This window comes from Schistocerca nitens, chromosome 5 (assembly GCF_023898315.1).
Source record: "Schistocerca nitens isolate TAMUIC-IGC-003100 chromosome 5, iqSchNite1.1, whole genome shotgun sequence".
In the NCBI taxonomy this organism is placed as follows: domain Eukaryota; kingdom Metazoa; phylum Arthropoda; class Insecta; order Orthoptera; family Acrididae; genus Schistocerca; species Schistocerca nitens.
In genome coordinates, this window is record NC_064618.1 from 627,034,279 (window position 1) to 627,058,011 (window position 23,733).

Sequence of the window (23,733 nt, forward strand, 5' to 3'; positions counted from 1 at the left end):
GGAACACTGCTTCTTCTGGACACTGGAGACGAACCCCCAAATTGACAGGGATATCAGCCCCCCCCCCCCCCCCTTGCTGGAGGTACGCCAGCCTCCTCCGGCTTCTCTCATGCAGAAAGGGTTCCTTGGAAGTCTAACTTCTAAGGAAGGCATCCTCGAGCACGACAGCTGACATCAGTGAGTGACTCAAGGAGCCTCGAGCGGCAGATCGAAGAGTTTCCTGCTCTTTGTCTGTCCCTGACCCTCCTTCTGTGACTCCCTCCCAGGTTGCTCCTAAGGAGCAGCAGCAGGAGGAGGAGAAGAAGACAAAGAAGAAGAAGAAGAAAAAGCTGGGTAAGAAGGAAGAGGTTCAGATTGCCTCTGTGTCACCTGTTCTTACCAGCTCTGCGTCTGAGGACGATTTGCAGATTTTGGCTTCCCCCGATGATCTCAATCTCGCCCCTACCTCAGATGCAATGGTTCTCAACTCAGGCTCTCCTTCGGTGGTGGTAGATGACCAAACAGTGTAATTTGCCTCCTTGGTCCCTTCATGCCTTTTTCGGCCGCGGACAATGTCATTCTACAGTGGAATTGCAGCGGTTTTTTCCACACCTTGCTGAGCTCGGACAACTTATCAGCTTTCACCCTTTATTCTGAATTGCTCTCCAGGAAACTTGATTTCTGGTGATGCAAATTCCTGCCCTCCGTGGCTATCAGGGTTATTATAAGAATCGAGCAGATTATGCAATGATATCTGGTGAAGTCTGCGTCTACATCCTTAACTCTCTTTATAGTGAGTGTGTACCTCTTCAGACATCTTTAGAGGCTGTCACTGTTCAGGTGTGGATGCCTCAGGCTCTTACTGTCTGCAGCATCTATCTTCCACCGGATGGTGATGTCCAACAGCAGGTACTGGCTGTACTGATAGCCCAACTGCTGTCACCTTTTCTGTTACTGGGCAACTTTACCACCCATAACCCTTTGTGGGATAGATTGGTGGCAACAGGCCGAGGCACTGCCGTTGAGCAAGTGTTGACACAGCTCAACCTTTCCCTCTTAAATAATGATGCCTCCACACATTTCAGTGTGGTGCATGGCACATACTCAGTCATTGACCTTTTGGTCTGCAGCCCTGGCCTTCTACCATTCGTCCAATGGAGTGTGTGGTAGTGAAAACTTTCTGATCTTTCTGTCACAGCCACAGCATCACTCTTTTGGTCAACCTCCTCAGGTGGGCTTTGAATAAGGCTGACTGGAACTTGTTTGCCTTCATTGTCACTATGGAGCCTCTTTCTCATGATGCCATTGATGTGGTGGTTCACATGATAACCACCGGCATCGTTTCTGCAGTGTAAACTGAAATTCCCTGTTCTTCCAGGTCCCATTGGTGGAGGACTGTGCCTTGGTGGTCGCCAGAGATCACTGAGGCGATTAGAGATCGCAGGCAGGCCCTCCAGCGTCATAAGCGTCACCCATCACTCGAACATCTCCTTACCTTTAAGTGGCTCCATGCCCAAGCCCATCACCTCATTCGCCAATGGAAGCAGGAGCGCTGGGAAAGGTATGTCTCCACCATTGGCATCTGTACCTCTCCATCACAGTCTGGACCAAGATTAGGTGACACTCTGGATATCAGAACCCTGTCAGCATACCTGGGCTTTCCCTGAATGGAGCAGTCTGTAATGACTCAGACACAATTGCAGAACTCTTAGCAGAGCATTATGCTCAGAGTTCTGCTTCTAAAAATTACCCGCTGGTCTTCCGCTCCCTGAAAGAGTGGTTGGAATGTCAGAGCCTTTCATTCCATACGTTGCCACCCGAATTGTACAATGCTTCAATCAGTGAGTGGGAATTCCAAAGTGCCCTATCCGCTTGCACTGATACAGCTCCCGGGATGGACCGCCTCCACTATCAGTTGTTCAAACACCTCTTGATGGACTGCCAGCCACACCTTCTCGACCTTTTCAACCATATCTTGAGGGTGAGTTCCCATCACAATGGCAGGAAAGCATTGTCACACCAGTGTTAAAACCTGGCAAGAACCCACTGGAGGTGGACAGCTACCACCCCATTAGCCTCACCAACATCCTGTGCAAGTTGCTCAAATGCATGGTGAGCCGGAGATTCAGTTGGCTACATGAGTCTTGGGGCCTTCTGCCTCCATCTCAGGGTGGATTCTGTAAGGGCAGCCAGCTCTGCCACCAGTAATGTGGTCTGCCTGGAGTCTGCCATCCGTACAGCATTTGCCCACTGTCAGCATCAGGTTGCCGTCTTTTTTGACATGCAGAAGGCATACGATACAACATGGCAACATCACATCCTCACCACACTTCATGAGTGGAGTCTAATACTATGAGGTGTTAAAAATCAAGTGAAACAATTACAGGTGCTCATTATCAAACACAATTAATGCATTTGAGCAGAGCATTAAAAGACAAATGGCTGCAATACAGCGAGAGGCACGATAGTGATTTTGCAGCATGACAATGCTCGACCCCCACGTTGCAAAAGAGGTCAAAACGTACTTGGAAATGTTAAAATGGGAAGTTCTACCCCACCCTTCGTCCTATTATCCAGACATTGCTCCCTCTGACTATCACCTGTTTAGATCAATGGCTCATGGCTGGCTGACCAGCACTTCCGATCTCTTGAAGTCACATATTGGATCGACTCCTGGATCGCTTCAAAAAATGAACAATTTTTTCGACACAGGATTCATACACTGCCAGAAAGATGAGAGAAAGTAGTGGCCAGTGATGGAAAATACTTTGAATGAATCATGTGTAACCAATTTGTTTCATTAAAGCCTCAAATGTTGGGGAAAAAATGGCAGAAGCAAAGTTTTACACCTTGTACCTTTGCACCAAGACTAGTGTATTTAAGTAACATGTGACTAAACATCAAATGCTGTGGTGTGATGAAACAATGTTTTTTGTTTAAAACTCTAATGTACTCAATACAACATGCAAAGTTTGATTGTTTAATATTTGTAATACTTACATCCTATTTTTATCATTGCAGCAATTTTCCATAGTGGTGGACCTGATAACCTGAAGACTGCTTTTAAGCTGTATCGAGGTCCACTCCTGATCATAGAATTTTTATTTCTGATGGGCATAAATGTGTATGGTTGGCGCTCTTCTGGGGTCAATCATGTGCTTATTTTTGAACTTGATCCTCGAAATCATCTTTCTGAACAGCATTTGATGGAGCTGGCTGCTATATTTGGAGTTGTTTGGACATTAAGTGTACTGAGCTTCTTATACAGTGAATCTCTTAGTATACCACCCTATGTAAATCCACTGTCTCTTATTATTTTAATGGTTGTGTTCTTGGTTAACCCTGTGAGGACATTCAGATATGAGGCCAGGCTGTGGACTATGAAGGTTCTGGTGAGTAGCAATTTGACAAAGATCATAATTATGCTATAGTTACTTTTAATGTAATGGACACCTATCTTCTGTGATATAAAGTATGGTCATGTGAAACGATTACAAATAGTGTTGGCTCATCACACAGTAGCATCTGTTTCTGTGACCTGTTGTAAGCTTCGTAATGATAAAAATATTTGTATTCTAATCATGCATTGGTCATGCAGTTTAGCAATACTACAGAGTTGTTCTTGGCCATCAGTCTTTCATTATGTCCTCCTCCTTCTCTCTGATGATATTCACTGGAAAGTTAACACCCTGCACTCAAGTGATCACTTTTCAATCTGCATATCTTTGAGGGAGAACAACTTCTGAAAGAAACCAGTGCTAGCTAAAGATATTTGAAGTCGTGAGACCATTCTATCATGGCTGTATTAGACAAGAGATTTAGTTCACCAAACTTAAGGACACATTTAATGTAACAGACAACCAGATTGTGGGGTGACTACATGCAACACATGAAATAATTCCAAAGCAATATCCAAATAATGTTAAAGAACAAAGCACACAACAATTATGAGAAGAAATACAGTTAACAAACACCAAGTTACCATAAGAAAGCACATATTCAAGCTGACCTCAGATCATAGTAAAACCTTGTTTGACCATTTTGTTTGGATGTGCCCAGGTCTATGGTACACCTAGACAGTGTTAGTGTTCACACTTTTCAACTGACTAACTAAATCATTATTCCCCTCAAATTTTTGTACATATTTGAAACTTGAAATCCACTGCTAAATAAAGGCATCGTCCCTAATTTTTTGGAAACTGGACTCCTGTTCCTTTACCACTCAGGTACAAATATTATTAGTCAGCTTCATTTTTCCACTAATTAAATAAAAACTAAGTAAAATGAAATTTTAAAAAAATCTTGCTGCTCTTGCTCTTAACTACTGATCTGCTAGTTTATCTTCTGTTTCATACTCAGCATTTTTGTAACTCAATAGTTTTTAGAGACTGCTGTCAACTGTCCATATATTAAAGCAGTGAAATTTATTTAATAAGAGTCCTAAAGTTAATCAGAATTTATATCCCTGAGTCTAAATATTCTGATAAATTATAGAAGGGTTGGCCAATAAGGTATTCCTTTATATTACTTTATTTTATTTTTGAATATCTAAGGAATTCCAATTTCCTGCCTTGAGCCCGATGGCAGTCTGTGAAGACTTTGCACTTCTCTATATATAACTCAATTTTGAACCCTAGATAGGGACTCTGTCTACATGGAAATCATTTTTACTTCTACTACTGTGGTTGTGAATTTCACAGTTTATCCTAAATTCACTCTTTTTATTAACAACAAATATCATTTGGGAATAAATATATTGGAAGATGAGTGTAAGGATCCCTAGGTTTCTGAAGTATCTGCTGGAAGATATTTGGTTACTGACTTTACATGATAATATTACTACACACTTTTGTATAATAAACCCTTTTTGACCCTAGCTGTATTGTTTCAGGCAGTTAAGCCTTAGGACAGTATTAAATACACGTAGAAGAGCCTGTTACAATATCAGCTTGTGGTCCAGGTTGCTTACATTTTTACATATTTTCACTCCATAGTATCTTATAGCATTATCTTCCAAGTTAATGTAGCTACAGTAAAAAATTTAATCGTTCAACAAAAGTGAACAGTGACACTACACAGAAAAGTAGATAACTGAACACAGTAGAGGCTTCCTCAAAGATATCCCTTCCCAGAGCACTTTCTCCTTAATGGTATTTGTTGCAGGTGATAAAAATCAGGTTTTGTTGATTTGCAATTAACATAAACATGATCCAAGACAGAAAAACAACATTTTTACTTCTGTAAAGGTAAGTTACACACAAAACTAGCAGGGACTCGCCTGATCTTTCTGCAAATTTAAGATCTGTTACAGAATACTTTCTTAGCAGTGCAAGCTATTTTAAGCAAGCATTCTAACCAAGATCTTGGGCACACATTAATACAGGATTTTGCCAGTAATGAACAGGGTCCAAAACATAAACACATTTAAACTAAACCAATATGTCAAGTCAGTGTACACCTCACTGATCACATTACAGCTCAGATCGGCCCAGGACCTGCTTCTAGGCTAGAGTCTGGCATGGTCTCTTCAGAGGGTGCTCCTTATGACAAGCACTATCTGATTAGAGGTGCCAGTGGGGTTGAAAATGATGTTGTGCCAGCTACTCAGTTTTAATAGTGATGTTGTCGGCACCACAACCCTCATAGATTCTGATTTCTTATCTAGGTTTCAGAGTGGGTTACTGTAATCTGATACAAAAGATTTTCAGCACGGTCCAGTATGGCAAAATATCAATTAAAGTATTATTGCAAATTGAAAATAAGTATATCAACCACCTATTTTATTATCCACTTGGATACAGATAAGAATGGTTCCATAACAAATATCAGTGTGGTTATGCAAAGATTAAGCTAAAAATAGAAGGTGTAAAGCTGGTATTTAATACAACTGAGGAAGCCCTCACTTACTTTTTTTGAAAAAATTAGCTGCTGTGCTGTTAATTTCACTGTTTCAATAACAATTAATAATTTATAGCAGTTTAATTATAGTTAATTATCAATACAGTTTTAGCAGATTCTTTAAATTGTACCTCCACTTTTTCCACACCCCTGGATGTTTGTCTTCTTGATGAGGTCCACAGAAGATGATAAGCAAATGAATAAATGAAAAATATGTAACATTTCTTGGTGTTCTGATGGATAGCAAGTTACAGTAAAATAAACTGATCATAAAACTTACCTATAAATGCTGTGCTGACACACAAACAAAAACTTAATATATTTTGTATATGTTTGCTTTAATTACCCTTCAGAATTATCTTTTGGGGTAATAAAGCTCAAAGTTAAAAAAAGTGAAAATGAAGAATAAAAATATTATGTAACATAGATAAGTGAATGCTATTACAAAGTGAAAAAAATAGCGAAGATAAAAGATTATAATGATTAAGATGGTGACGAGGAGGAGGAGGAGGAGGAGGAGGAGGAAGAGGAAGAGGAGGAGAGAAAGAAGAGGAGGAGGAGATACATGAATGCCTTGAAGAGAATCATCATTCTTGAACTTTCTTCTCAATAAACTTTTTAGGGAGGACACATCAATATTCATGATATAAGACACAAAAACAGTTTCTTTGAGGGGTCTGCATATTTCTCTAAGGTTGTGGGTAAAGTCTTACATATTGATGCAAAAATGTTTAATGTACCACCCAAGTCAAGTCAAAAAATTAGTATCACTGAGAAGCAACCAAAAGAATTATTGCATGGCAATTAACAACCGAGAAACAAAAATACTGGGGACAAATAAAAGAATATCAAACTAGGCACTTCTCTTAAATGTTATTTTATGATCTACATTTGGAAATCTTTATTAGTAGCATGAAAGATTACAATATTCACTGTAAAAGATATCTATTTGTATAGTAGAGAGCTAACAGTTTTCCTCAACAGTAACCGGTATATCCATTCAAATAGTCAAAAAACAAAGATGCTGTAACTTACCAAACGAGAAAGCGCTGGTAGATAGACACAATAAAGAACACACAAACACACGCACACAAACTTCAAGCTTTTGCAACCCAAGGTTGCTTCATCAGGAAAGAGGGAAGGAGAGGGAAAGACGAAAGGATGTGGGTTTTAAGGGAGAGGGTAAGGAGTCATTCCAATCCTGGGAGCGGAAAGACTTACCCCAGGGGTAAAAAAAGGACAGGTATACACTCTCTCTCTCTCGTGCCCCCCCCCCCCCCCCCCACACACACATATGTCCATCCGCACATATACAGACACAGGCAGACATATGTAAAGGCCCATATGTTCCCGCTCCCAGGATTGGAATGACTCCTTACCCTCTCCCTTAAAACCCACATCCTTTTGTCTTTCCCTCTCCTTTCCGCTTTCCTGATGAAGCAACCTTGGGTTGTGAAAGCTTGACATTTGTGTGTGTGTTTGTGTGTATTTTATTGTGTCTATCTACCAGCACTTTCTTGTTTGGTAAGTCACAGCATCTTCGTTTTTCATATATATTTTCCCCATGTGGAATGTTTCTTTCTGTTATATTCATGTAAATAGTCAACAAGAAATAACAGATAAATAAGAATAGCTGACCAGTATAACTGTAAAAAGTTGCCATTTTCAAAGTAATATGTTCACTGAAATCTTGTAAAATTGTCTATAAAAGATTTGTTAAAGTAGCTTAATGATAATCGTAGAAAAATGTTAACAGAGACATGAAAAACAGTTTGCAGCAGTTATTTCTCTCTTCTAATATACTGTATACCATGATTCAGTCCACATCCCTAAAAGCTGTCTTGCAATGAGATTTGCCAATGCTAATTTTTTTGTTGCTCTTTGTTGCCCAATATTGTGAAAGACAATTTGATTTATCTGTACAAATTTTTCCCATAATTAGCTGTATAAAATTTGCATTTTCATTTTCATCAACAGGGGCGGATAATTGCAGCACCATTTTTCCATGTTGGGTTTGCTGATTTCTGGCTTGCAGATCAACTGAACAGCCTTGTGGGTGCATGCTTAGATTTCCACTTTCTCATCTGCTTTTACATAAACAATGGCAATTGGTTTGATGCTCAAGGTACTGTCTTTAAGTGGAATCTCTCTCTCTCTCTCTCTCTCTCTCTCTCTCTCTCTCTCTCTCTCTTTATCTTGATAAATGTGGAAAGGATAACTACTGGCAGTTAAGACAGATAACAGCAAAGCAAATTACATAGATTAGCCAGAACTAGAGTTAAAAACAAAGATTCTTTCATTAAACTCCATAAAGCACAATAAGCATCTTACTAAAAAAAATGGTGTTTTAGCTGATAATACAAGAACATATATAAAATGCTTGATAACATATCTTTAGACAGGGAATGTTTATCAGAAAATTATTTTTATTGGAAATCACAGACATTGAATAAAGATATCTTGAATATTACAAACTAATGTCATAGAACTAGTCAAAGAAGATAAAAATTAGCTAGGACAAATAGTCATAACACAGGACCTAGATCTTAATGTGTACTGTACCAACAGTCCTTAAATAAAATGTTGAATTCCTTCATGAAGGATTTGTTACACAAAATCTTCTCAGTGAAGTTATTATGTTAATTTGTTATAAAATTCCAAGCTTTTGACAATATCCTCCATTACCTGTGTCAGGAATCTGGGAGCATGATACCGAGTTGTAAAGCACCATTACTTATCCACACATCTCATATTGTATACCTGTATGAGGTATACCTGTATGAGTGCAGCTAATATGTACACATGTAAATTACTTGGACTGCAAGTGATGGCTGGCAGATGCTTTGGGAATGTATCACCAAGGCAGTCCTGCAGAAATAAATTTAAAGAATTCCAAATACTGACTGTTGTAACATTGGACAGACACAATATCAGAAGCAACAATGACCAAGTTTTATTCTACTGCCACATGAAGGAACCATTGAACCATAACAACACTGAAAGAAATATAGATCAGTACAAAGTCATAATTAAAGACCACATCAAAATAGAGTCTTGTAGGTGAGCATACAATAAGCTAGTAAACTAAGGACAAGAGCCCAGCGCACTGGGTTCACATTGAGGTGTTGTGCACATGGCACCACGCTTGCTATGCCATCTGTTCAAGTTGTGAGGCGACCTCTCTTGGTTGTCTGTGGTGACACTTGCACCATGCACTGTTTTATTAAGCGTGCTCACACTGTAGCATTAAAACACTCCTTCCCCCTTGGGGAATAGTGTTCACTGTGGAGGTGTCCGTGTCTTCATCAGTAGGTGATGACTGCTGGAGCAGGTGTCTTGCTGTCACAGGAGCATATGGCCTGTAACGGCACAGGCATGGGCAGGATTGGCACCCACTCCCCCACAACAGGCTGTAAGAGAGTACTGGTGAAAATGGTGCTGGTGCTGTACCATGTTCACATCCAGGCAGGCACTCGGCAAAGGAGGCACCAGAGAAGATGGCAGTAGCGACAGGATGCGGAAATGGAGGTGGCTTGGCACTGATTACTCCACCTGGCGGTGGTGGTGGTGGTGGTGGTGGTGGTGGTGGTGGTGGTGGTGGTGGTGGCACCCAGAGCAAAGATAATGCTGTAGCTGGAGGAGGTGTGGACTGCACCACAGGGGCTGGCACAGGTGGTGTAGCTGACTGCGTGGGTGGAGGACTCTTTGGTGCATGGTTGGTCACTCATGGACATATGTGGTTGCAGTGTCATGGCACCAAGCCATTGGAGGAGTGCACAATGAAGAGAGAGTGGCATCAGCAGTGATGAACAACCACTGGTATTCATTTAGGGTACTGTCTAAACACGCAGGCCCAGATGGGGATTGGATGGCATCGCTGATGGGTGGCCAGGTGTTGGCCTGAACAGATGAAGCAGCATACAGGGCTGGCAGCCATGAAGCAGCTCCGCCAGACTACAGTCGCTGACTGGAGTGAACCTATATGAACTCGACAATCTATCGGGGACTTCCTTGGGTGAAGGGTGAGTGATATATTTTGTCATCTGGGTTTTGATTGACCAGCTGATCCACATCTCCACTGGACTGGGGTGAAAGGGAGGGGGCAGTAACATACCAGACGCCACTCTTTGTACAAAAATATTCAAAATTATGAAACAAACTGTGGGCCATTGTCAGTCACAAGCATATACGGCACACCTTCTAAGAATAAAATATTCAATAGGGTCATGACCATAGCTGCTGTGAACCTTAATTAAGGAATGGACCAGCAAAGTGAGAATGAATATGCTCCCAAGGCCATGGGGAAAGAGAGACCCGTGTGCCATTTGATCGGTGGTGCACTGCGGGCAGGCTGTCACTATGCTTGTGATCTAATTGTCAATACCTGGCCAAAAGACATGACAGTGGGCCAGCAATTTTGTATGAGAAACACTCCAATAGTCCAGGTGGAGAGGGTACAATTAGGAAGGATCACAACCCTGGGTACTAACTCTTCAGTAGCCAGTAGTAGTAGACCTTCAAGAATTGAGATGCAGTGGTGGAGAGAGTAATAATTATGCGCAGGATCTGACGCTTGGACTGGTGGTTTATCCAGCCAGCCATGGCTGACAAAGTGAACAACCTGGCATAAGATAGGATCAGCCATGAAAGCTGCTAGAACTGTTAATGGGAAAACCATTGTGTCTAAATGGGAACACAACAGCTCATCCTGATCAAATGGTAGACTGAAGCCAATCATAAATTGAAAAAGAGCAACTGCATTAGCATATTGACTGTGGGCTGGAAACGAATCTCATAGTCATAGTGTGACAAAAATAGAGCCCAGTATTTTAGGTGATGGGCCATTTTCTTCAGTAAAGAATCCGAAGGATTGAAAATAGAAACCAAAGGTTTATAAACAGTAATCAAATAAAACCATATAGGAACCACACAAAACCATATGGGAAAATATGAAATTTTTGGAGTGTGTACATAATAGCAAGGGCTTCTTTTACTATCTGTGAGTAGCACTGTTGCATTTGATTCAGAGTTTTGGAAGTGTACACAATAGGGTGCCCAGAACCGTCTGCAAATTTGTGCACAAGAATGGCCACAAGCCCATACTGGGAGGTGCCTGAGGCCAAAACAAGATGTTGGCCTGGTCAGAAGGTAACCTAGCAAGGTGTCAAGTGTAATTTTCACATCAGCAGCACAAAAGAACACTTGTAGGCAGGTGACCAGTGAAAGGAAAATTTTTTATGTAAGAGAGCTTGAAGTGGATGAGCCAGTGTGGCTGCAGCAGGATGATATTTATGGTAGTACACAACCTTCCTGAGAAAGGCTAAAACTCTTTGACATTGGTAGGATGCAGCAAAGCTGTAATGGTATTGACATGCTGGCACAAAGGCTTGATGCCAGCATGCGAGATTTCACAACCAACATAGATGACAGATGGCTGAAAAAATTGTGATTTGTTCCAGTTACATTTCAGACTGGTGGCCTGTAGCAACATGAATAAGGCAAAAAGCTTTCACAAATGTTCATTTGTTGGGGAACTTGAGATTACAATATCATCTAGGTAGTTATTGCATCACCGCATGGAGACTGTGAGTTGCTCCTAAAAGCTGTTGGAAAACTGCAGGGACACTAGCCAGGCCAAATAGTAGTGCTAGTATTGTATAACTCAAAGGGGGCTACAAGGACACATTTGGAATCATAATTCAGAGGCAGCTGTAAGCAACCTTCTGACAAGTCTATTTTGGAAAAAGTTTGGCTTCCAGGAAGCAGTGCTAAGAATTCATTCCAATGGGATAAGGGATAGGTATCAATGATACACTGAATTTAGACATTTTAAAATCACCACAGATCTGAAAGTTGCCCATGGGGTTTTTACAATTACCAATGGAGCAAACCTTTCTGGCTGATGTGGTAACATCCAGAGACTTAAGTCAATCTAGTTTCAATTTAACTTGCTCCTGTAAAGCTACTGGGACTGAGTGGGGACAAGAAAAGTGGTATCAGGTGTGCCTTTGTTGTTGTCAGCAAACATTTTGGATACTAGCTTCTAGAACAGTGCTCGATTTTTACTGCACATCTTTCCACCCTCTATCACACTACACAGTTCAAATGGTTCAAATGGCTCTGAGCACTATGGGACTCAACTGCTGTGGTCATTAGTCCCCTAGAACTTAGAACTACTTAAACCTAACTAACCTAAGAACATCACACACATCCGTGCCCGAGGCAGGATTCGAACCTGCGACCGTAGCAGTCGCACGGTTCCGGACTGCGCGCCTAGAACCGCGAGACCACCACGGCCGGCACACTACACAGTACATCTGACGAGAAAGGCTTCTCAATTGTGCATTATGTTCAAATTCCCTTAGTGCCCTCCAGAGCCACTGTGTGCTATATACATACCACCTTTTAGTACAATGAATCCTAGAATGCCTCCACTCCCTCGCTGATAATGGAGCTAGCGTGATGTTCATGTGGATCCCTGGTCACATTGGAGTGTCAGGGAATGAAGCTGTTGATGCTGCTACTGAGACTACAGTCGAAGTACATAGGCCATTTAGCTATTCTATCATAGCTTAGCTATTCTATCCCTTCTGATGATGTGTGTGTTGCCACAGACAGGAACGAGTCCCTCTAGCCTGAACACTGGTCCTCTCTAAATGGGAATAAACTCCAGGAAATTAAGCACCTCCCAATGGTTTAGACAATTTCCTCTTGCCCTTCTCATACTTTTGGCTAGGTTGTGTGTTGGGCACTGCTGTTTCAGTCACAATTATTTTTTTAATGGAGATCCTACACCACTCTGTGCTTCCTGAAACGAGCCATTGACAGTGTGCTATTTTCTGACACAATGCTGCTTTTGCACTGTTCATGTTTTAATGTATGTTTGCAACCTGAATTACCACATATTTTAGCAGATACAGCATGAGCTGTTGATTACATTTTACTTTTTATTCATTGTAGTAATATTGTGAAGGAAATTTAATTTACAACCTTTCGAGTAAACTCCTCAAAGGGGAAGTGATCATTTTCAGCTGTCCCTCTACTCCAGTCAATTAGGCTCCAAGCATTATAAACTCCAAATTCATTCAGTAACTGACCACTTTATGACACAGGCGCTTATAACCTCAGCTGTTTTGCATCCTGCAGCAATAACAAACAAATAAATGAAAAAAAGTGGGGGCATGTCATCGGTTTCATTGTGGTGTGTGTCTTGAAATCGGTATCACACCCTAAACCTTCTGAAAACAGGAGGAATATTCTGATCAGACTGCACCCATTTGTTGGTATGAAACTTGATAGAGTACCAGAAGCACTTCATCAGAAACAGAGAACCCAAAAATTTTGAAGGCATCTAACCCAAATAAGCTTTCAGTGTTGCATCATTGACTACTAGAAAGGTCAAAATCTGAACAACTGCTTTGTACACTATGGAAATAGGAAACTGTCTCAATATGGATATTTGATGTTTGTTGTAACTCACCAACCAACAAGAGACAGGGGACAATGCTGATAATCCAAGACCCACCGCATAGGTTTGAGAATGTAACAAACTCACTGCTGTATCCATGTCCACTTGCATATTTAACATACTGTCAATGTCAAAAATCAGTTTGACCTGTTGCTTCAGTTAGAAACTGATGAGCCTCAAGCAGAGGTAGGTGTACACAGGACACAACAAACTTTCAATAGGAAATTGAAAAAGAATGTAGGAAAGTCATCGAAAAGGAAGAAAGTTTTGTTGTTAGGCAGTTCTCATGCCAGAGGTGTAGGCCAACTTCTGCAGGAGGAATTAGGACCAGAATACCAGGTCACAAATTTTTTCAAACCAAGTGCTAGTCTGGATCAGGTGACAGAGGATTTAGGTTCACTCTGTAAAGGATTTACCAGGGAAGACACCGTGGTTATTGTGGGAGGGCCAGGGAACAGCATCGACAGAGATCCTGGGTACAGTATAGAGTGTGACCTGGTAAAGATTGCGTCGGCATCGAGACACACCAATGTTGAATTTGTATCTGTCCTGCGACGCCATGACCGGCCTCATTTGAACTCTTCTGTTGGGAGAGTTAATTTGGAGTTGGAACGGCTGCTTGGGTCGGGTGCGGGGGCTCATATTGGTGTGGTTCCTGTTGATTATCTCAGTAGGTGGGACTATACCAGGCACGGCCTACATCTCAACAGGAAAGGAAAGGGGAAACTAGCTGGGGTAATAGCAGGAAATTTAAGGGGGGGAGGCACTGCCATGAATGGTAAAATACCAGTGGTTACAGGTGTTGGAGCAGCACCTTTTTTAGGATAGGTAAGACAGAAAGATGTCAAGTTCTACGAGAGGTCAGGATTGAAACAAATCTTCAGTTTAGGAAAGAAATTAAACAGCACAATTCTAGCACATTGTATCACCAATCACAGCTATCAATTATAAATTTTCACCAATCACCAGAAATTTTATCTCCACCAAGTTGTATCTCAGTCCTAGGTAATTGCATTGATGAATAAAAGTCACCCAACCCAGTTGACATAATCTGCCTCTCTGAACACCGTGTGACCACTGGTATAGGAACTAGGCCTAAGCACAATGAGAAACTCAGACAGGAGAGTACTGCAAATGTTAGAATAAGGAAAGGTTCTCATAAAAGTATAATTAAAAATAATGTAAGTATATTTCATCAAAATATTGGGAGTTTAAAGAATAAAGTAGATGAGCTTCTGGTTTGTTTAGAAGATTTAGAAGCTGAGAATGAAATAGATATATTATGCCTGTCTGAGCATCACATTGTTACTGATATGGATAAGGTAAATGTAAGTGGATATAAGCTCTCTGCACATGTAATGAGAGAAAATATGGAGAAAGGAGGAGTTGCCATATATGTCAAAAGTTGTCATTGTGCAAAAAGTATAGAAACAAAAAAGTTTTGTGTAGAGAAACATATAGAAGCATGTGCCTGTGAGCTTAAATTAAATAAAGGCACATTTATAATTGTAACTGTATATAGGTCCCCATCAGGAAATTTTCATCTATTTCTGAAAAATTTGGACTCCTTGTTGTGCTATCTGTCAGACAGGGGGAAGCAAATTATTATTTGTGGTGACTTCAATGTAGATTCTCTGAAAGAGGGTAATAGGAAAAATGACCTTGAAGTATTACTCGGTTCTTTCAATTTGACACCCGTTATTGATTTTCCTACTCGGGTGGTAAAGGATAGCAGCTCACTGATAGATAACGTCTTTATAGACCAAGATAAGTTTAACCAGATAAATGCTCAGCCTGTTGAGAATGGTCTTTCTGATCATGGTGCACAGCTAGTTACAATATATGACATAGCTCCATTCAGCAATACTAAACAGTCCTCCAAAGTAGTAAGTTCAGTCAACGATTTAACAATTGCAAATTTCAGGGAAAGCCTACAGCAGTTAGACTGGGATGAGGTGTACCGTGAACCTGATGCCAATTTAAAATATAATTTATTTCATGACATTTTTGTAAATGCATTTGAAAACTGCTTCCCCAAGAAAATAGTTAAATATACTCGTAAGAAACCTTGTAACAAACCATGGCTTACTAAGGGTACAAAAATATCTTGTAACCGGAAAAGGGAAATGTATCTGACAGCAAGAAAGAGTAGTGACCCAGAAACTATCAAAAATTATAAAAACTACTGTGTTATATTAAGAAAAGTTATTAAAAAATCCAGGAGTATGTGTATCATGTCTGAAATCAGCAACTCTGATAATAAAATTAAAACAATTTGGAATATTATTAAAAGAGAAACAGGTCAACCAAGAGCAGAGGAAGACAGTATTACCATCAAATTGAATGAAAACTTTACGAACAAAAAGTCAGAAGTGGAAAATATTTTTAATAATCATTTTCTAAACAATTGAAATCTCACCAACTTCTCCCTCTGAAATTAGGAAAATAATAAACTTGCTTAAAAGCAAAAACTCACATGGAATTGATGGCATTTCCAGCAAAATACTAAAAGCTTGTTCTCAACAGATAAGTAAGATTCTCAGCCACCTGTGTAATAGCTCTCTGGAACAGGGCATTTTCCCTGATAGACTGAAATACACTATTGTTATACCTTTGCATAAAAAGGGGGATAGATCTGATGTCAACAATTACCGTCCAATCTCCCTTCTAACAGCTTTATCCAAAATTTTTGAGAAAGTAATGTATTCAAGAGTAGCTTCACATATCTGTAAAAATGAAGTACTAACAAAATGTCAGTTTGGTTTCCAGAAAGGTTTTTCAACAGAAAATGCCATATATGCTTTCACCAGTCAAATTTTGAATGATCTGAATAACCGAACACCACCCATTGGGATTTTTTGTGATCTCTCAAAGGCTTTTGATTGTGTAAATCATGAAATTCTGCTAGACAAGCTCCCTTCTAACAGCTTTATCCAAAATTTTTGAGAAAGTAATGTATTCAAGAGTAGCTTTACATATCTGTAAAAATGAAGTACTAACAAAATGTCAGTTTGGTTTCCAGAAAGGTTTTTCAACAGAAATGCCATATATGCTTTCACCAGTCAAATTTTGAATGATCTGAATAACCGAACACCACCCATTGGGATTTTTTGTGATCTCTCAAAGGCTTTTGATTGTGTAAATCATGAAATTCTGCTAGACAAGCTCAAGTATTGTGGCATGAGTGGGACAGTGCACAAATGGTTTAATTCGTACCTAACTGGAAGAGTGCAGAAAGTAGAAATAAGTAGTTCTCGTAACATGCAAAGATCAGCACATTCCTCAAACTGGGGAAGTATCAAGAATGGGGTTCCACAAGGGTCAGTCTTGGGTCCTTTGTTGTTCTTATTATATATTAATGACATGCCATTCTATATTCATGAAGAGGCAAAGTTAGTTCTCTTTGCTGATGATACAAGTATAGTAATCACACCTGACAAACAAGAATTAACTGATGAAATTGTCAATACTGTCTTTCAGAAAATTACTAAGTGGTTCCTTGTAAACGGACTCTCACTGAATTTTGATAAGACACAGTACATACAGTTCCGTACAGTGAATGGTATGACGCCATTAATAAATATAGACCTTAATCAGAAGCATATAGCTAAGGTAGAATATTGCAAATTTTTAGGTGTGTCCATTGATGAGAGATTAAATTGGAAGAAACACATTGATGATCTGCTGAAACGTTTGAGTTCAGCTACTTATGCAATAAGGGTCATTGCAAATTTTGGTGATAAACATCTTAGTAAATTAGCTTACTACGCCTATTTTCACTCATTGCTTTCATATGGCATCATATTTTGGGGTAATTCATCACTGAGGAATAAAGTATTTATTGCACAAAAGCGTGTAATCAGAATAATAGCTGGAGTCCACCCAAGATCATCCTGCAGACATTTATTTAAGGATCTATGGATATTCACAGTAGCTTCTCAGTATATATACTCTCTTATGAAATTTGTTATTAACAACCAAACCCAATTCAAAAGTAATAGCAGTGTGCATAACTACAATACTAGGAGAAAGGATGATCTTCACTATTCAAGATTAAATCTAACTTTGGCACAGAAAGGGGTGAATTATACTGGCACTAAAGTCTTTGGTCACTTACCAAATAGTATCAAAAGTCTGACAGATAACCAACAAGTATTTAAGAAGAAATTAAAAGAATTTCTGAATGACAACTCCTTCTACTCCATAGAGGAATTTTTAGATATAAATTAAGAAAAAAAAAACAAAAAAATATATAAAAAAATTAAAAAATAAAAATAAAAAATAAAGAAAAACAAAAAACACAATAAAATAAAGTTGTTATATTAACTTAAGTATGTTGTTAAATTAACCTAATTATGTCATGTATTGGAAAATTCGACTCGTTCCACATCATTACGAAATATCGTATTCATGATCCATGGAACTAGTATTAATCTAATCTAATCCTAATCTAATCTAATCTAATCTAATCTACACATACTTCAGTGTAGAGTTTGCTTGGGGCTAGCATCAATTGGGAAACATTGATCACATCCATGTTCATGTCTGGTGAAGGACATTGAGAATTGCATGCAAGCACATCATGTCCTTTTTCTTACAATGGTTGCACATTGCCCAATACTTTGGGAATACAACCCACCCATGTTGAAGAAAACAATAAGGTCACAATGAAAGAGGAGCACATAGCCATTGTTATGACACTGAATGGTGTTACTGTTTAGTGCAGTGTTGCCCCATGTGGCATCGAGGCTGCAGTTGCACAACTGCATCATCGTCTTCCCCTTGTGAGCTAACCAATGGTGGCCGAGGAGGAAAGGCTACTTCACACCACACTTCTATCTGATTTCCTGTTGTCCTAGATACTTCAAAAGACTGAGGAATGTTCAGGATGTCTGTGAGAGGAGGATTTTCACATTGTACCACACATTCACTAACTTCCCTATCTGGAGCCAGGCATATTATAGCTTCATGATCCATCGAATTAGTGTTTGAGTCCTGGTGGGCTTTAGTAACAAACTGCCCATGAATTTCCACTGCCGAACATCTGTATGACTGTAGCAACCACTTTTCACAATGGTAGAGCTCAACATAAACAACAATAACATGAGTACATTTGCAATGATAAGTATAGAGCAACTGACACATTTCATCAAAAGGGAGACTGGCAGGTTCATGAAGAGAAGCTAGCTGACACAAAAGATGATAAACACGAGGAAAAATCCATGACAAAAGTAAAGCCTTACACAAGTTGGGGGCAGCGACTCCAAAAGCTTTAAAATATAGCCAAAAGCTTTTTTCATGTGTTCCCAGTCTTTCACAGAATCATCTTATGAAGAAACATAGGGGATGGCTTCAATGGTGGTGAAATCTGGTGCATCAATGAGGCTGTCACATTGTTTAGTGCCATGGCAAGAGCCTACTGCTGGTCAATGAGAGCTTGCTGTTGCTCAACAAGAGATTGAAGAACTTCTTCCACTGACATGTTGGCTGTTTATCAAACCAAAGAAACAAAACATATAGAATAGAATCCCACCCTTGTTGCCAAGTATGTTGCAGCACTGTAGAGATACAGTGTTAGAAGTAACACTAACTGTGTTTTATTCTGCTTCCACATAAAGAGATGCACAACAACACTGAATTAAAAATAGAACAGTACAAAGTCTCGTACTTACAGAACACATTAATATACTGTCTCGTAGGTGAGTGTACAATAAGCAAGTAAACACAAGTGAGGCCCAAAGCCCAGAGTGCCAGGCTTATATTGGGCTCTTGTGTACACAGCACAGCACACCACAGCACAGTACTTGTTGCACCATCTGTGCAGGTTGCAAGACGATCTCTCAAAGGGCAACCATGGAGGCACTTGCATCATGTGCTGTTTGATTATATGCAGTCACACTATATGGTTACTACACTGACAATGCCTGCATTGTACGTATACAATTGTATTCTTAAACATAAACTGTACAGCTTTGCTGAATAAAATATCCATAATTACAGCACTAGGTGTAAAGATAACTACCACATGTAGACAAACAGACTTAATTTAAGTGACAAAGATCCTGAAATGGCTGGATGCATATTCTATAACAAACTTCCATGCTGCATCAAGACCTTAAAAACACTGTCTGCATTCAGACAAAAACTAACATATCACCTGGCCTCAGCCTTTTGTTATAGTGTAAGGAAGTTCTTAGAATCAAATATATAAAATCTTTAAGTAAGAGATTCTGACATAAATTATATATAAATCATATAAAGACTGTGGCAGCACATGATTATACATTTTGAGCCTGCTGTATAACAGTTATGCTTATCAACATATTTATATAACTATGGCCACAGACAATAATAGAAATAACCAGACTTCTAAAAAGTCTGAGAAAGTAAAGAAATAATAATAATAATAATATGTACAACTTGATGAAAAAAGAAAGAATTGTTTTTGTGGATTTCTTTTTTTTTGTGCATACTTAAGTACAGTTTATAGCACAAACAAAATAATGTTTAAGCTTTCATTACTTTCTGTTTCGCATTTGTGTGTAAGTGGAAGTTTTTGTGCTTATTTACTTTTTGGACAAATGTACAGGATCCCTAACACAACTATTTGTTAACAAATTAATTACAGGGCCAAAAATTGGACATTCTTTTGTTGCACCCACACAACAGCTTATGCTAATTATACATTTCTTTGCTAAATGTTCGCTTGTAGTCATGCTTATTTGATTTTGTCATCTCTAGTTCTTTTGCCCCCACCCCCGCCACACCTCCCCATGAACCATGGACCTTGCCGTTGGTGTGGAGGCTTGTGTGCCTCAGCGATACAGATAGCCATATCGTAGGTGCAACCACAACGGAAAGGTATCTAGTGAGAGGCCAGACGAACGCATGGTTCCTGAGGAGGGGCAGCAGCCTTTTCAGTAGTTGCAGGGGCAACAGTCTGAATGATTGACTGATCAGGCCTTGTAACACAAACTGAAACGGCCTTGCTGTGCTGGTACTACGCACGGCTGAAAGCAAGGGGAAACTATAGCCATTATTTTTCTACAGGGCATGCAGCTTTACTATATGGTTAAATGATGATGGCGTCCTCTTGGGTAAAATATTTTGGAGGTAAAATAGTCCCCTGTTTGGATCTCCAGGTGGGGACTACCCAGGAGGATGTTATTATCAGGAGAAAGAAAACTGGCGTTCTACGGATAAGAGCGTGGAATGTCAGATCCCTTGATCAGGCAGGTAGGTTAGAAAATTTAAAAAGGGAAATGGATAGGTTAAAGTTAGATATAGTGGGAATTAGTGAAGTTCGGTGGCAGGAGGAACAAGACTTCTGGTCAGGTGAATACAGGGTTATAAATACAAAATCAAATAGAAGTGCAGGAGTAGGTTTAATAATGAATAAAAAAAATAGAAGTGTGGATAAGCAACTACAAACAGCATTATGAATGCATTATTGTGGCCAAGATAGACACGAAGCCCATACCTACCACAGTAGTACAAGTTTATATGCCAACTAGCTCCACAGATGATGAAGAGATTGATGAAATGTATGACGAGATAAAAGAAATCATTCAGATAGTGAAGGGAGACGAAAATTTAATAGTCATGGGTGACTGGAATTCGATAGTAGGAAAAGGAAGAGAAGGAAATTTAGTAGGTGAATATGGAATGGGGGTAAGAAATGAAAGAGGAAGCCGCCTGGTAGAATTTTGCAAAGATCATAACTTAATCATAGCTAACACTTGGTTCAAGAATCATGAAAGAAGGTTGTATACATGGAAGAGGCCTGGAGATAATGGAAGGTTTCAGATAGATTATATAATGGTAAGACAGAGATTTAGGAACCAGTTTTTAAATTGTGAGACATTTCCATGGGCAGATGTGGATTCTGACCACAATCTATTGGTTATGAACTGTAGATTAAAACTGAAGAAACTGCAAAAAGGTGGGAATTTAAGGAGATGGGACCTGGATAAACTGACTAAACCAGAGGTTGTAGAGTGTTTCAGGGCAAGCACTAGGGAACGATTGACAAGAATGAGGGAAAGAGATACAGAAAAGAAGAATGGGTAGCTTTGAGGGATAAAATAGTGAAGGCAGCAGAGGATCAAGTAGGTAAAAAGATGATGGCTAGTACAAATCGTTAGGTAACAGAAGAGGTATTGAATTTAATTGATGAAAGGAGAAAATATAAAAATGCAGTAAATGAAGCAGGCAAAAAGGAATACAAACATCTCAAAAATGAGATCAACAGGAAGTGCAAAATGGCTAAGCAGAGATGGCTAGAGGACAAATGTAGGATGTAAAGGCATATCTCACTAGTGGTAAGATAGATACTGCCCACAGGAAAATTAGAGAGACCTTTGGAGAAAGAGAACCACTTGTATGAAAATCAAGCGCTCAGACAGAAACCCTGTTCTAAGCAAAGAAGGGAAATCAGAAAGGTGGAAGGAGCACATAGAGGGTCTATACAAGGATGATGTTGTTAAGGACAATATTATGGCCTCCTGAGGCTCGGCATTCAGTTGCTGGGCATGTGCTTGGCGACCCCAAGATTCCTGAGCTGGTGACTGGTAAGTGCCGCCAGTTCCCTGTCATTGTAAGCTCTGGGCATGCTTCAGCGACCACCAGGCAGCAAGGTGGTGGAACGTTGTGTGTCTCAGGGAATGGGGATCTTGGATTGATCGGCCAGATCGCGAGGATGGAATAAACCTCTACAAAAAATCCTCGATCTCAAGGTGTGCTGCGCGCTGATGAGATGCATGGCTATTGAGGTGGAACAGTCGTTAGCAGGCAATCTCTGGGGAACCTGCCGCACTGCAGTTGTATGAGGCTTACCTAGGCATGTGGGGCTCTGTCTAGGTGGACTTCTAGTTCCCTAGCTGCTCGTGGGACCACAATGGATCCTTCGAAATCTTCTTTGCCTCCTCCCAACGAAAAGGGTGGCCCGCTGGTGAGTTCCAATACCCAATCCAACAAGAGGGCATGTGTAGCCAGTCCTCCTGACTCAGGAGCGAAATCTAAGAGTATCATGACAAGTAACAGAACACATGCTGATGGTCAGAATGTGATTTTAATCGTTAAAAGGAAAGAGGGTAGCTTTGAGAAGGTTTCCCCTTTCTCTATTCAAAAAGGGCTCGAGTGCATTGCTGGCAGTTTGAAATCAGTGAAGCGATTGCCTAATGGGACGTTGTTGGTGGAAACCACTAGTTCCCCGCAAGCGAAGAATCTCCAGAATACACACTCTCTTTGGGAGTATGCCATCGAAACTGAGCTGCACACCACCTTGAATTACAACATAGGTGTTGTTACATGCAGGGATCTGGTGCACATACCCCAAGAGGAACTGTAAGATGAGTGGGCCCCAGCAGGAGTAGTTGACATACAAAATATCATTAATAGGGTGGATGGGGATCTTGTGAAGTCCGACTCCTGTATCCTGACATTTAATAGCACAAAACTCCCTGAGCATATTAAGGCAGGTTTCCTTCGCTTAAGTGTGCGGCCTTATATACCCAACCCAATGTGGTGTTTCAAATGCCAACGCTTTGGGCATACTACTCTTGGGTGCCGTGGAGAAGCTACATGTGGCAAGTGTGGTCAGGCCGCCCATGAAAGTGTCCATTCTTTGTTACCAATGAAGTGTGTGAATTGCTCTGGGCCTCACCCCGTGTGGAGTCGGGGCTCCACTGTGTATCTGGAAGAATGGAAGATACAAGAGCTTAAAACTATTAAGCACATCCCCTATATTGTGGCAAAAAAGCTCTGTAAAGGCATACTACCCTTGTGTTTTGCTACCTCCTTCACTTCAATTGTTAAACAGCCCACACAGAAAGCTGACACTACTACACAAATCGAGGCTGCTAGTGTTGGAACTAATAACTGTGTGTGTCCCTGCACTTCTGCTGATGCAGTCATTTCTAAGCCTGCCCCTCCCCCAAGAACTTCAGAAAAAGCCGTGGTTGCTGACATTGTAGAGCTCCCTGCCCCTCCAAAGGTTCTGTCTGGTACAGTGTCCAATGTTGCACACCCGCAACCACAGTTGTGGCTGCAAAGTCTACCCAGGGGAAAAAATCCAAGGCAAAACGTCACACACTAGTGGAATCCCACAGAAAACAGCCTGACGATGACGATGTCGACATCAACCTTTGACATCTCTGTTGATTCTTCTTTAGAGGCTATGGAGCTTGATGTCGGATTGGGGCAACCATCTCGCTCCAAAACAGAGCCTCCACCCATTGTGGGCTCCTCTCCCTGTCAGAAAATCCAGATGGAAGTATTACCCCCCTTATAGATGGCTCCCATTATACTGTGGAACGTGAATGGATTCAGGATGCACATGAAGGAACTGAAACTCCTAGTGCAGCAACGCCCTCTCTGCTTGTGTTTGC

The 23,733-nt window shown here is 40.4% G+C and overlaps 1 protein-coding gene across 3 annotated transcripts in view; it reads left to right on the forward strand.

The window, feature by feature from the left end:
• LOC126260845 (xenotropic and polytropic retrovirus receptor 1) overlaps positions 1 to 23,733 on the forward strand; it is a 308,009-nt gene that overhangs the window by 255,779 nt on the left and 28,497 nt on the right. For all 3 annotated transcript variants that reach the window (XM_049958248.1, XM_049958249.1, XM_049958246.1), the window contains exons 6-7: positions 3,001 to 3,371; positions 7,855 to 8,002. In XM_049958248.1, the coding sequence (XP_049814205.1) occupies positions 3,001 to 3,371; positions 7,855 to 8,002 (519 nt within the window). The remainder of the gene's footprint in view (positions 1 to 3,000; positions 3,372 to 7,854; positions 8,003 to 23,733) is intronic.